This window comes from Mauremys reevesii, linkage group 1 (genome assembly GCF_016161935.1).
Source record: "Mauremys reevesii isolate NIE-2019 linkage group 1, ASM1616193v1, whole genome shotgun sequence".
NCBI classification, from domain to species: domain Eukaryota; kingdom Metazoa; phylum Chordata; order Testudines; family Geoemydidae; genus Mauremys; species Mauremys reevesii.
Genome location: NC_052623.1, coordinates 288,001,529 through 288,014,653, shown reverse-complemented (window position 1 = coordinate 288,014,653; position 13,125 = coordinate 288,001,529). Strand labels below are relative to the sequence as shown.

At 41.4% G+C, this 13,125-nt stretch overlaps 1 protein-coding gene across 2 annotated transcripts in view; it reads left to right on the top strand.

The window, feature by feature from the left end:
- The window catches only part of ACSS3 (acyl-CoA synthetase short chain family member 3), a 119,250-nt gene extending 112,476 nt beyond the window's left edge, over positions 1-6,774 (top strand). For both annotated transcript variants that reach the window (XM_039520722.1, XM_039520720.1), the window contains 3 exons: positions 5,054-5,153; positions 5,249-5,424; positions 5,694-6,774. In XM_039520722.1, coding sequence (XP_039376656.1) covers positions 5,054-5,153; positions 5,249-5,424; positions 5,694-5,762 — 345 coding nt within the window. In that variant the 3' untranslated portion in view covers positions 5,763-6,774. The remainder of the gene's footprint in view (positions 1-5,053; positions 5,154-5,248; positions 5,425-5,693) is intronic.
- The last annotated feature ends 6,351 nt before the right edge of the window (positions 6,775-13,125 follow it).

The window sequence follows — 13,125 nt, the reverse complement described above, 5'->3', positions numbered from 1 at the left end:
TAAAGGGATTTAGCACGACTAGTGCCCTCCTGACTGTCTGGCTGCTGCTGCTGTAGAAAACAGAAATGCATCCTGTTTCAGTAACTACCATTCTAGAAACACTGCCTCTTTATTTTTTTTTTTTTTGGTTTCTTAGTTTTACAGCTTTTGAATGACTTGTGACTTTTTCTATTTTCCACTTTTTCTATTTTGCATGTTTTTTAAAATTTTATTGTATTTTTTTAAAACTTTCTACTAATTTTTAAAGCTCTTATCTGGTTCTTATGAATATGGAACCCTTCACTCTTCAGAATTATCTATAAACTTTTTGAACTCCATGGAGGGTACCTGGTCCAAGGCCAGGTGTGGGACCTGAAAGACTGCACTGGGAGTAGTGGCTTTAGAAGGGCTTAGTCCATAGGCAAAAAATGGGAGGCTTAGGACTTAAGGAACCTAATGGCAGGAGCTGGAACCATAATGTCAAGTTCAGAGTGACAACTGTTTTTTATATGGTTTCCCTATGTTGTATCAGTGTGTTATGTTTCCCTGAGATGCACTGAATTTTTCATGATATTTTCTCTGCTTTGACTTTATTTTTATATCCCAATCCCGAGGGTTTAATTGATTAAGATTTTATCTTTTCCTTTTGTGTGTGTTCACTTTTCTAGTGGTTGTCTCCATGTATGTGTTATATTCTATTCTTTACCCACTTACTTGTATTTTCCTTGATATATACAAAAAGCAGCTATGTCAACTAACACTCCTGACTGAGCAGGCAAAGGAATCTTCAGGGGGTGCCATTAAATGATAGACAAAGACTTCCTTTAATGGAAATTTGACATTTTGAAACCCAACAGTCAGGGCAGAATAGCCCTTCCTTGTAATGAGGGAATTCTTGAACCTGCAAAAGAAATTATAGACTACTCCAGCATCTCAGCAACCTGAAAGAGAATAGAACAAAAGTATCAAGGTCCCCTTAAAGGGTTAGAGTATTTTTATTCGCATCTGCTGCTATCATCTGTTTCCTTCCCCAGACATGAAGGAATGAAGAAGAGCTGTGTGGTGTTCGAAAGCTTGTATCTTTCACCAACAAAAGTTAGTCCGATAAAAGATATTATGTCACTTGGCACCATCATCTCTAGTAGTAACTGCAGCTAATGAAGACCATCCCATGAGAAAAAGAGGCAAAGAAATTGGATCTGTTTGCTCGTAAGGATTATTCAGTGGCATCTCTTCAGGCCAGGATTGCAAACTACTTAGCTATGCTAGCCAAATACAGTTATATACAATGGGACAAAATTGCAGTCATGGTTCTCTTCAAGGCAGAGATCTCAACCATGTATTTTGTTTTATCCTAATTTTTTATCAGAAGAGTCAGAGATTCCAAAAGAGAAGACTGTCCTCTTCATTCTCTACTCAACCATCTCATTCTCAGAAGCAACAGTTTTGATACTTAAGTGGAGGTTACGGCACTAGACTATGTGGATTGGTACCCATCCCTTCCCCCTTTTGGGACCTGCCTTTCTTCTTTCAAGAGTGCTTGGACTTCAATAACATTGCACTTTTGGGTCATCCAGACAGGATACACCCTCCAATTCCATACCATTTTCCCCCTCATGCACCTTCCCCATACTTTTTTGGGGACCATTCTCATGCATCAAGAAAAACTGTCACTACTGGAGTTAGTGGAAATGTTCCTGGTTCCCGTAGCCTTTGGGGGAAAGGGATTTTATTCCCCATACTTTCTTATACCAAAAAAGTATACTAGACCAGGTGCTCCACAGTAGACCACAGGCTCCTCAACACTGTCATCACCAATACAAAATTCTGCATGGTGACTCTGGCATCCATCATACCTTCTTTATATCCCATGGATTGGTTCAGTACACTCGATTGGTTCTGTACACTCGGTTCAGTGCAATACATCCTTTGCACAAGAAATGTTTTCATTTCCAAGTACTAGGCAATCATCATCAATTCCAGGTCTTTCTGTTCAGACTCTCAACTGCACTCCAAGTGTTTACAAAATGTCTGTTGTTAGTATCTGCCCATCTTCATCATCGAGGGATTTATGTTTACCTGTCTCTTCACAATTAGTTAATAAGGGACGATCAACTCAACAGGTCTCAGAGTCAGTAAGATCGAATCTACATCTGTTCTCAAACTTGGTTCTAAAAGTTCAATCTCAGGCTCAATCTCAGTCCATACAATTCCTAGGCGCATATACCTGCCTCAGGAGAAGTTCCAGAATTTATCTCTCATATTTATTTTCAAGCCTGAGATTGGTCTCAAGTATTTATATCACACCCTTTGCCAGACTGAGGGTGAGACCTCTTCAGTCCTGGATCAGGTCAGTTTACTATCCAAACATCCACAGAATGATCACCCCTTCACTGATGGCTAGAACCAAGCAATGTCTGTTGTATCTTCTCGGCACTCAGGTTATTTGCAATAATATGAAAAGCTAATTCCATAACTAACAGGATATTTATCTTAATGCTGTGCCAGTTAAGGCAAAATATGCATATATAATCACTGCTACCTTAAAAGTATAGAAAGCTTCAGCGTGTTGATATCATGTACATGTGTGCTGAAAAAATAGTGTCAATTGAACATACAAACTAGGAAGCAAAGGAACGTTCAGTGTGTTTGTGTGAGCAGGTTTCACATACTTTATGACAGCTGCCCTGCAACCTGAGGCATGTATTATTGGATTTAGATTACTGTCCGTCATTAGTGTGGGAGCGAATCTTTGTTTTTGCAATAGGCTATTTCTTTAAAGAAGCGTTGGCTCATGCTAATGGTTTATCCTTTCTCCTTCTTGCTTTAACTCTTTTAAAAAACAGTAGCTTGGGCCAATGTTAACGCATGGTGAATTTTGGGTACATTTTGCATACTATTTTATCAGCAATGAGGAAAGCATTAATGGATATTATCACTACTATAATTCCTACAGGAAGGGTTTGATTAAGAGTTGGACCATTAACACCAGTGGATCCAAAGAGTTTCTTAGGAGGGAAATCAAGGATGCATATCCTATAGTTTTTCTAATCATTTTGGACACCTGGATCCCTAGTTATATATGAAGAGCAAAACAGAGTACTTCAGGGGCTCTAGTCAGGATATCTATTTTGGAAACCTGAAGTGTTTCTTGCCCAGGCAAACTGAGGTCTCATTTTACCTGGGTTTTGACTACATTATGAGAGGAAATGGAGAGGACTCTGAGATACCTGAAAGAAGTAGATGAAGGTCTGTGCATTCATTCATTTTAGCTTCCTTCAGCTGCAACATTCATGTGCAGGTTCTTACTCGTTAGCAAATTCTTATAGCACACCATAGTGTTGCTCCATGCAGGCTTTTTGAGGCAGGAATTTTGCCTTCATATGTGTTTGCACAGCACCTAGTACACCCGCTAACAGTCTTCATCCACCTAAAGGTCCCTAAAGATAGCAGATTAATGTTTTCTCTGATTGTGATCCACCAATGAGCACTCTTCTCCTCAATTTCAATCTCCCTTTTTCCTCTTTAAGAGGTCACCAATGAATAATGGGGAGATTATACAGGCCATTATGATGTTTTCTTTTGTATGATTAGGAAAGTTCCCTAAGCAGGAGATGTGCCTAGGAGGGAAGGAGACACATTTTTGTATATGTTAATTTGATACTTCAACTTGACAGACAAATGTGAAGCAGTAATAACTTGTGGGTTTATTGTTGCTGGTTTGGATTGGCAGAAAATAAAATTTCAGATAAATTACTTATGTAACTTTAGTGCCCTCGTGGTCAAGTGGAGTCTGCTCTGCAGGCAGCTCTGTCCAAGAGAAGCGTGCAGGACGCAGCAGGGAAAGTCCCTTCCACCCCTGGGGCACCTGTTCCAACCCCCTCAGAGTAAACACACACACCGGAAAAGTACAATGAATATAGGAAAGGGAAATGTTTATTTACAGAGGGATGAAAGGAAAAAAACAATGGGGAAATATAGGGGGAGCGGTAAAACAGGGTTGCATTCAACTCAAGGCTCCACGGGCTTAGTGGTACCACAGTCTGAAAGGGCAGACACCGAGCAATGTGTCTGCACACAGAGCTCAGGAGTCCTGGGCAAAGCTCCAGTCCAGGGTGCTCCTGGTCGTCTTTGGCGCCAGTAAACTTCCCCCAACAAACCCCTCCGGTGCCGTCTTCTGCCGCTCTCTGCAAAGCCATGCAGAGCGACAACCTCCCCACTTAACTAACAGCCTCCCTCATTATTCCCAATGCAAAGTCAAAAGCCCCAGAACTCACAGCCCCACGCAGCTCTGGACAGCAGTGATACTGGTTCCAGCTCCAGTTTGTCCTTCTCGGGCGATTCCTCCCTGGCACAGTGCTCCTCCTGGCTTCTGTCCTGGAGTGTCCCCAGTCAGCCGCTCTGTCCCTCCCAGGCTTCAGGCAGGTTCTTGACTGCTTCACTCTTTGAGGGGCCTGCTTGCTGCAGCCCTTCTATCTGGAGCTCCAGACACCCCCCCTGTTGCTCTCTTCCCTTCTCTCTGCTCCCCCTCCTACCAATAGCACTTCCTCCTTCTGGAACAATCAGCACTTCCCCCCTCAGGAAAAATATTTAAAGGGGCCATGCTCTTTCTAAACCCAAAGGGCTGACACTTATTAACATACTGCAGTTTGTGTTTCATTATAGAGTTGTAGTGTCTAGTTATGGTTGAAGAGGCTCTTTAGTTCCAAGTCCCTGCTTTCCGTACAATTGGAAAGATTACAGGTAGATTACGTATCTGAATTGTGATAGATCAGCTATTCAAGAATGTACCTGCACTCACTTACTCTTTCCTTCCTGCATAACTGTGTGAATATTGTATCAACATAACATTTTCCAGTTAAGATCTTGTGGAATGTGTTAAAATGTGACATTGTCATTTTAACATTGCTGTAAAGATGACATTTTATTACCTTTTCAATTGTATGTTGCGTTACCTAGGAATTGTTCTTATTTCCATCCAAACACTAGATTGTCTATGCTCCCTGCGTATTAATTACAGTAGAATATATATTCAGCTATTTGAGTTTTTGTTTTGTTTTGTTTTCTCCCTCAGTCTGTTCTTTCCCATGGAGCTGTGGCTGATTGTGCTGTTGTTGGCCAAGAAGATGCCTTAAAAGGTCTTGTCCCATTAGCGCTATGTGTATTAAGAAATGGTGAGAGCTCATTACTGTTCATAGACTCGTGTCTTGTGTCACTAAGATTTGTATAATGTTGTAAAGTAGTTACAGCATCTGAAATTCCTCACCAGGTATAAAGACAGAGGAGGAGAAAGTTTTGGAAGAAATTGTTAAGCGTGTTCGAGAAAGCATTGGCCCAGTGGCAGCTTTCCGAAAGGCAGTGTTTGTGAAACAGATACCAAAGACACGTTCTGGCAAAATACCACGTTCTGCTCTTTCTGCTCTTGTCAATGACAAACCATATCAGGTAAGCTATAGGTGCTCTTTATTCTAACAAGGGACGCTAGCACATCAGCAGAAGTGACTTAATCTTTTGGTTCTTTAATGTATTTTGCTATTGGTTCACAATATCTGATATTGTAATGTCATTTTATTTTTGCCTGGTATATTTTATCTTCAGAATCTTTATAAATGCTTTCTTCTTGATTACTTTAGAAAAATTAGCATTAGAGGAGATACTGAACCAATGGTATTTGGCAATTCTCTATCATATGTTTATGTATGTTCTTCTCTCAGATAACTCCAACCATTGAGGATCCTGGTGTGTTTAAACATGTAGAAGAAGTACTGAAGAAAAAAAAATAATGTGACTTTTATCCATCATACAGTGTCTTTTAATGGTAAACTTCCGAACGTCTGGAATACATGAAGAAATTTTGTATTTGGCAACACCGTTATAGAACATATTTTAGAAATCTGAAATAACCTGGCACTAATTTTATTACTACAAAACTGTTGCTGCTTTCTCTGTCATATCATGGACAGTGAAACATTTTGAGTTTTGGCAGCATTTGTCATTTGTATTATACTGGAGGTTTAGACAGATAAGAAGTAGATACTTACAGTAGAGAGTTTTAACAGAGACCTGTAAAGAGGGTTCATAAATTCATCGAGTTCAAGGCCAGAGGGGACCATCAGATCATATAGTCTGACTACCGTATAACACACATTCTTAATTTCACCCAGTAACCCCTGCATTGAGCACAATAACTCGTTTGGCTAAAGCAGATCTTCCAGTAAAGTATTATCCAGACTCGATTAGATGAGTGGGAGAATCCACCGCTTCCCTTGATCACTTCTCAACCTTTTTTTGATAAACTAAACAGATTGAGCTAAGACTTTCGCTATATGGCATTTTCTCCAGCACTTGAATCAATTTTGTGTCTCTTTTCTGCATGTCTCCACAAATTTTCAGCTTCTTTTTAAAGTGTGACACCAGAACTGTATGCATTATCTCAATATCAGTTTCATCAATGCTGCATGAAGAGATAAAATCACCTCCCAACTCCTACTCCCTGTTTATATATACAAAGATCACATTAGCACTTTTTGCCACAGCATCGCACTGGGAGCTTATGTTGATTTGCTCTACTATGACCCCTAAATCTTTTCCAGGATACAGACTCCCATGCTATAGGTCTGGCCTGCATTCCTTGTTCTACTCCTGGTAGAATTCTCCACCAAAAACTTAAATTCTGCGCACAATATTTTACAATTCTGCATATTTTGTCACAATAATATAATCACACCAGTTTGTTATTTTTGGTCATTTATTTCAAAATACCTGTGAACAAGTACGTCCGTAACAATACAGACAACAAAAAAAGACTCAGGAAATGTTTTTTGACGGATTCCTTACTACACATATTAATACAGAACTCTAAGTAATAATTCATTTAAACTACAATACAGAACCATATTGCCCACACCCAGGGGCGGCTCTAGACATTTCGCCGCCCCAAGCATGGTGGCATGCTGCGGGGGGTGCTCTGCCGCTCGCCGGTCCCGCGGCTTCGGTGGACCTCCTGCAGGTGTGCCTGCGGAGGGTCCGCTGGTCCCGCGGCTTCGGTGGACCCGCGGGACCAGCGGACCCTCCACAGGCACAGCTGCGGGAGGTCCACCGAAGCCGCGGGACCAGCGGACCCTCCGCAGGCATCCCGCCGAAGGCACCCTGCCTTCCGCCCTCCCGGCGACCGGCAGAGCGCCCCCCGCGGCTTGCTGCCCCAAGCACGCGCTTGGCATGCTGGGGCCTGGAGCCGCCCCTGCCCACACCCCTCTGAAGCAGAGCAAAGGCTTGGGGGAGTCAGGGGTAACAGAGGAGCTGAGGGAGAGGGAGGTAAATTGCTGGGAAGGAGCCTGGGTGTGAACTTGGAGGGTTGTTGGGTGTAGGTGGGAAAAGTATGAAACAGGATTGTGGGGTTTTTTTGGGGGGAGGGGGCAGGGAGGGATTGTTAAGGAGCTTCCCTCATGCAGACCCTGGCTGACCCCTGGCCTCTCCCATTCAGTCAGGCACATCCGCCCCAGTCTCTGTGCCCTCACCCAGCCACTCCCCGTCCCTATGCAGCTCTGCCCCACCTCCCCTTGTCTCCATGTGTCTCTGCACCTCCACTTCCATTCAGCCCCTGCCCCAGTCCTCCCCCACTAGCCCTTATGAGCCCCTGTCTGCCCCCCCCACCCACAGCCCCGTCTCCTGATCTGGCGTGACAAGCGCTGCGAAGGCAGCACTCTCTCTTCCCTCGCTGGTCTGGAGCTGCAATTTTGTTCTGTCACCACAGCACCCTCTGGTGGGAAAAGGTGGACCTGCGGCAATATTTTGGCAGAAGCTCTTTCTGCATGAAAAATTAAAAATCTGTGGGGCTCATTAAATGTGCGCACACGCAGTAGCGCAGAATTCCCCCAGGAGTACTTGTTCTTAGATTTATAACTTTTGCATTTGGATGTATTTTGTTTGCATATTCCCCAGTTACCAAATTATCCAGATTGCTCTGCATGACTGCCCTGTCCTCATCATTATTTACCATTTCACCAATCTTTGTCATCTGCAAATTGGATCCCTAGTGATTTTTATATTTACTTTCAGCTCACTGATGAAAATGTTGAATTGGATCAGGTATCATATTGATCCCAGTGGATTCCCACTGGAAATATCTCCATTTGATGATGATTCCCCATTGACAATTACTTTTTGACAGTTGTCTTTTAGCCAGTTCTTAATTCATTTAGCTGTGCTTTATTGATAATCATATACTGTTAATTGTTTTAATCAGAATGTCATATGATACTTTGTCAAAATCACTTATGTATTTTGCTGTTACTTTTGTCAACCAAACTTGTAAACTTTTTCAAATGAAATCAGGTTTGTTTGACAAGACCTAATTTCATAAAACCATTTTGCCTAGCATTAATTACATTCCTATCCTTCAGTTTTTTTGTCTGTTGAATCCTATGTCAGCTTTTCCTTTAGTTTGCCCAGCATTGAGTTCTGGTTAGTTAGCCTATATTTACCCAGTTCATCTTACTTGTCCTTTTTGAATATTGGCACATTCCTCCACTCTTCTGGAAGTTTTTTGAAAGTTATCCACGCCTACTGAATTGAAAATGTTAATCACAAGTAGATGTTGCTTAACATCCGCTGGACTAATGGACTGGACAATACAAGTGCATAATCTTGCTTCAATACAAATATAAAACGCAGATATTTATTTAACACGTCTGCCTTTTCTGCAGCAGTATTAACAATTTTACCATCTTCGCCTAGTAATGGGCCTAAACCATTGTTAGGATTTCTTTTATTACTAATGTACTTTAAAAATGCCGCCTTATTGTCCTCAGCCCTAGCAGCCATGGATTTCCTGATGTTTTTAGCTTCCCTTATCCATTTTCTACACTTCACACATTCTAATTTATATCAATTGCTATTCCTCCCCTTTTTCCATTTGTTGTATGTTGATTTTTTTATTCCTAATTGCTGCCTTCACTTTGTCACTGCATTAAGACGGGCTTTTAGCCAAAGTTTTTATCCTTATTGATTGTGGACTTATGGCTTTTTGGCCATTGACTTGGTGGTGGAGCATGTTAATTTGCCTGATGTTTTTCATGTATATCTTTACTTTAAAGTTATGTCACAAATGGAGGGGAAAGAAGGAAGGAAAGACAAAGTCTGAATTAGGACTGGATATCTTTCTAAAATATATCTCCAACTCATACAAAAGTTATGGGCTTGATGCAGAAATTACTGGGTGAGGCTCTATGGGCTGTGTTATGCAGGAGGTGATTGTAGATAATCATAATAGTCCCTTCCAGCTTTAAAATCTGTGAACATCTGATTATGGATGACCATCACTATAACCTTAATTCATAGCATTTTAAAAACAAATAAGATACAGAAGGTTGACTGGATCATTGACATTTGGAACTTTCTGGCCTTTTAGAGTGTGTGCCACTCTTAAGATAATGAAAGGGATAACCAGATTCTGTGTGTGTAGACTGCTGCTGAGCTAACCACATGCTTCAGGCTTGCAGTGAGACACAGAAACACTGGCAGCTACCACGTAACATGATAACTGTTGGCTAGTTGATGACAAACAAGAGCCACCAAGCATCTTTTTTACAGACGTTTCTGACCTTCTTCTCTTCCCCCTCCCCCAATAAAGCAGAGCTGTCCTTGGGTAAGCCCCAGACAAATTCAGCCCCATCTTAGTTATGGTGCAGTCAGTCTCATAAGGTGCTGAATATCACGGAGAGTTGTTTGAGCACCCCTATGCATTTATGAGGTCATTGCAGGCTGCAGCTGCTAACCCAGTCAAAGGAGAGAGCCTGTACGTTTGAGTGTGTTCTGCATTTCAAGTGGTAGTTTTTAATGCGTAATGAAATACAAAATGACACTAAGCAATATGTGAATTCAAAAGTTGCTATAATGAATGAAAGACTCACTTAGCATAGCTTCACTAAGGGAGAGTCCCTTAGTGAAGATAGTTTAGGGATCTCCAGTTCGGTCCATAGCTGAGGGATATATTTTGTTTTAAAGAGTAGCTATAGGGATTTATGTATCGGGGGTAGCCGTGTTAGTCTGTATCCACAAAAACAACAAGGAGTCCGGTGGCACCTTAAACACTAACAGATTTATTTGGGCATAAGCTTTTGTGGGTAAAAAAAACACTTCTTCAGATGCATGGAGTGAAAATTACAGGTGTGGGCATTATATAATGACCTTATAAGTGGAGAACCAGTGTTGACAGGGCCAAATTCAATCAGGTTCTCCACTTGTGAGGTCATTGGGCATTATATAATCTGTAATTTTCACTCCATGCATCTGAAGAAGTGTTTTTTTTACCCACAAAATCTTATGCCCAAATAAATTTGTTAGTCTTTAAGGTGCCACCGGACTCCTCATTGTTTTTATAGGGATTTATAAGACTACACCTTATTTTTTGCTATGGGCAGTATCTCCTCAAAAAAAGAAGACATCCAGGAAGTAGCCATCAACTAAGGAATAAAGGTAGGAGGCTGTTTAGTGACACAATACTAGAACCAGATAAAACAGCAGGCTGATCATAATGGCTGGGAGGCTGCCATATATATATATATAATATATAAAGGTGACTCTCATTTGAATGTTCTCTTGGGCCCGGCACCTGCAAACTGTACTGGGTGAGTGAGGAGCTCTGCCTTTGCAGAACAGTTTGCAGGATTGGAGCCATAGCTGGGAACTGTAAAATATTCCAGAAAGTTTTTGCCTTGCAATGAAGACCTTGGACCAAAGCAATGAAATAGTGAGACTGGGACCAAATATGTTGGAAGAAACCACTACACTTATCAGATAGAATAAGTAGAGTCACATAATAATTGAGTCCATATTTAATTTTATGCTTTACCAACCAGGATGAATAAATTAACAATCCTGCTCGCCTGTTCAATTCAGGTGAAATCCACCATGTAGGCATGGCCTAGCAACAGGACTAGCCACTACCTAAGACCTCAAAATAAAGGGTAGGGGGGGACTTACATAGGGGATAGGCCCTCTGCACAGGTTTAAAATTTTCACTCATGAGACAGGCATGTAAGTTTGCTCATGTGAGTAGTACTGTTGACCAGTAAATCACTCACCTGGGTGTTTGCCGGATCAGCTCCTTAATTTCCTGAGTTTGGCTATAAAAATGACATTTTTGCAGTTTTCTCTTTCTACGGCATTTGCTGTGTCTTTGTAGATATCTAAGATGATCTCTATGCATGTATTTGTAGCTTTGGAGGGAAGACAGAGCTGTCCCTATGCATGCTGCAGTGCTTCATTAGCTAACTAATGTTAACCTAAAGTGTACTGCCTAATATGGAGTGACTGAAAAGCTCCAAAAGTTGCCCCTTCTGAAGAGTAGTGTCAAGCTCTGAGGTATAAAATTGCAGAAAATCTAAATTATTGACACTAACAGCAGAGCATTGTACAACAAATATGGCAGCTGTTAATATAAACCCAGAGCCTTCTTCACCACTGCCTTGCATCTTGTTTAGATCGGGGGGAAAAATGATACCAAATCAGATGCCAAATATTTTTGTGAATATGAAAAATTCAGTATAGCAGGCTAGTTTTGTTTGTACTTTATTCAGATAAGAACTACTTTGTGAGTCATTAGTTTGGACTGTAGAGTTGTATACTAGTTGCTTTCCTGTGTAATTGCTGAACATTTAAAAGGGCCCTCACATGGCCCTCATTGTGGTTATTTCTTGGCTGGTTCCAAGAAAGGGTAATCTGAGAATGGAATGGGCCCTTTTGGGTTAATTTTTTTCTTTTGTAAATAGAACGTAATAAAAATGCCCATGAAGGGGGAAAAGTAATTATAGGGAGGACGACGCCGAGGGGTTAAAGCACTAGCCTAGGCCTCTAGAGGCTTGCTTCATGACCTTGGGCAAGTCACAAGCTCTCGCTGCTCCAGTTTCCATACCTCTAAAATAGGGTAATACTCCCACTCTTTGACTGTTGTCTATTTTATGCTTTTTCAAGCAGGTCTGTCTCTTAATAGGGGTATGTACAGCACTTTGAATGAACCCATCGTCTTAGACTTCCTAGTACTTAAGCACATTCTTTATGAAACAGGCCTAGATAGCTCCAGAAAATGATAAAAGGATTTTTTTGTCTTTGTTTTCTGGATTGTTTGTTAGTTCAACTATTGCTCAGGTTTCTACTGCCCAAAAGTCATTATCTAGATTTGTAGTGTCCTATGTGAATAGCGCTGGGGTTATAAGTCTGGGTTGAAAAGATTGTTTGATACAAACCACTATTACAGTTGGTGTTGTAGCTGGATGCAGCCCTTTTCATTGAATTGGCCTCTGCCAAGCGGACGGGGGGCAGCCCATAGTCTCCCCCCCCTGCCCCCCGCCGACATCTGCTTTTTTGAATGTGTCTGTTTGCCAGCTTCACCTTGCTCTTAAAGTGCGGTTTGCAGTTTCCTGTCTGAACCACCAACAGCAGTGGAAGTCCTCGCTGATGTGAGAGGCTAGCTTAAGCATGAATACAGTTGGTAATATAGCTTTATCAATACGTAAGGAATGAGTGAGATTGAGTGTAAGAAACCAATCACAAGGCTTGAACCAAAATATTACTCTGTAAGGCTAATCAAGGTGTATCTGGAACTGTATATAAACCTACAGCAATAGCAGCCAGAGAGAGATGTAACCCGCGATAGCAGACACTCAAGACTGGATTGGCAACAGTAGCTCCAAAGGGACGTCGGGGGTTCTCGTCGCCTAGCTGTTCGATTGCTGGGAAGCTGGAACCTGGCCAGTCTGAGTCATCTAAGATCGAAAGTAACACCCACGTCTGCAGCCTGTCACCAGAATGAATGAAATGTGCATGGGAGTATAAGTGCACAAATAATGGAAAAAAGCAATAAATCAAACCTCAATACTGTTTTGGTTTGACCTTTTTTTTGTGTGGTTATTTCTTGGCTGGTTCCAAGAAAGCATAATCTGAGAATGGAATGGGCCCTTTAAATGAAATTCCTTTTATTTGGCTATTGTTCCATTATACTTGCACCACTACTCTTGGTGGTGCATTAGTGTAGAGATAAATAGGAGCTCAGAGATGCAAAATTGATAATTTTCACTAGTGCATTAAGGAATTAAATTGTTTATAAAGTGTTTCTGGGTTTTTACTGGTGATACAAAAGGCAAAAAT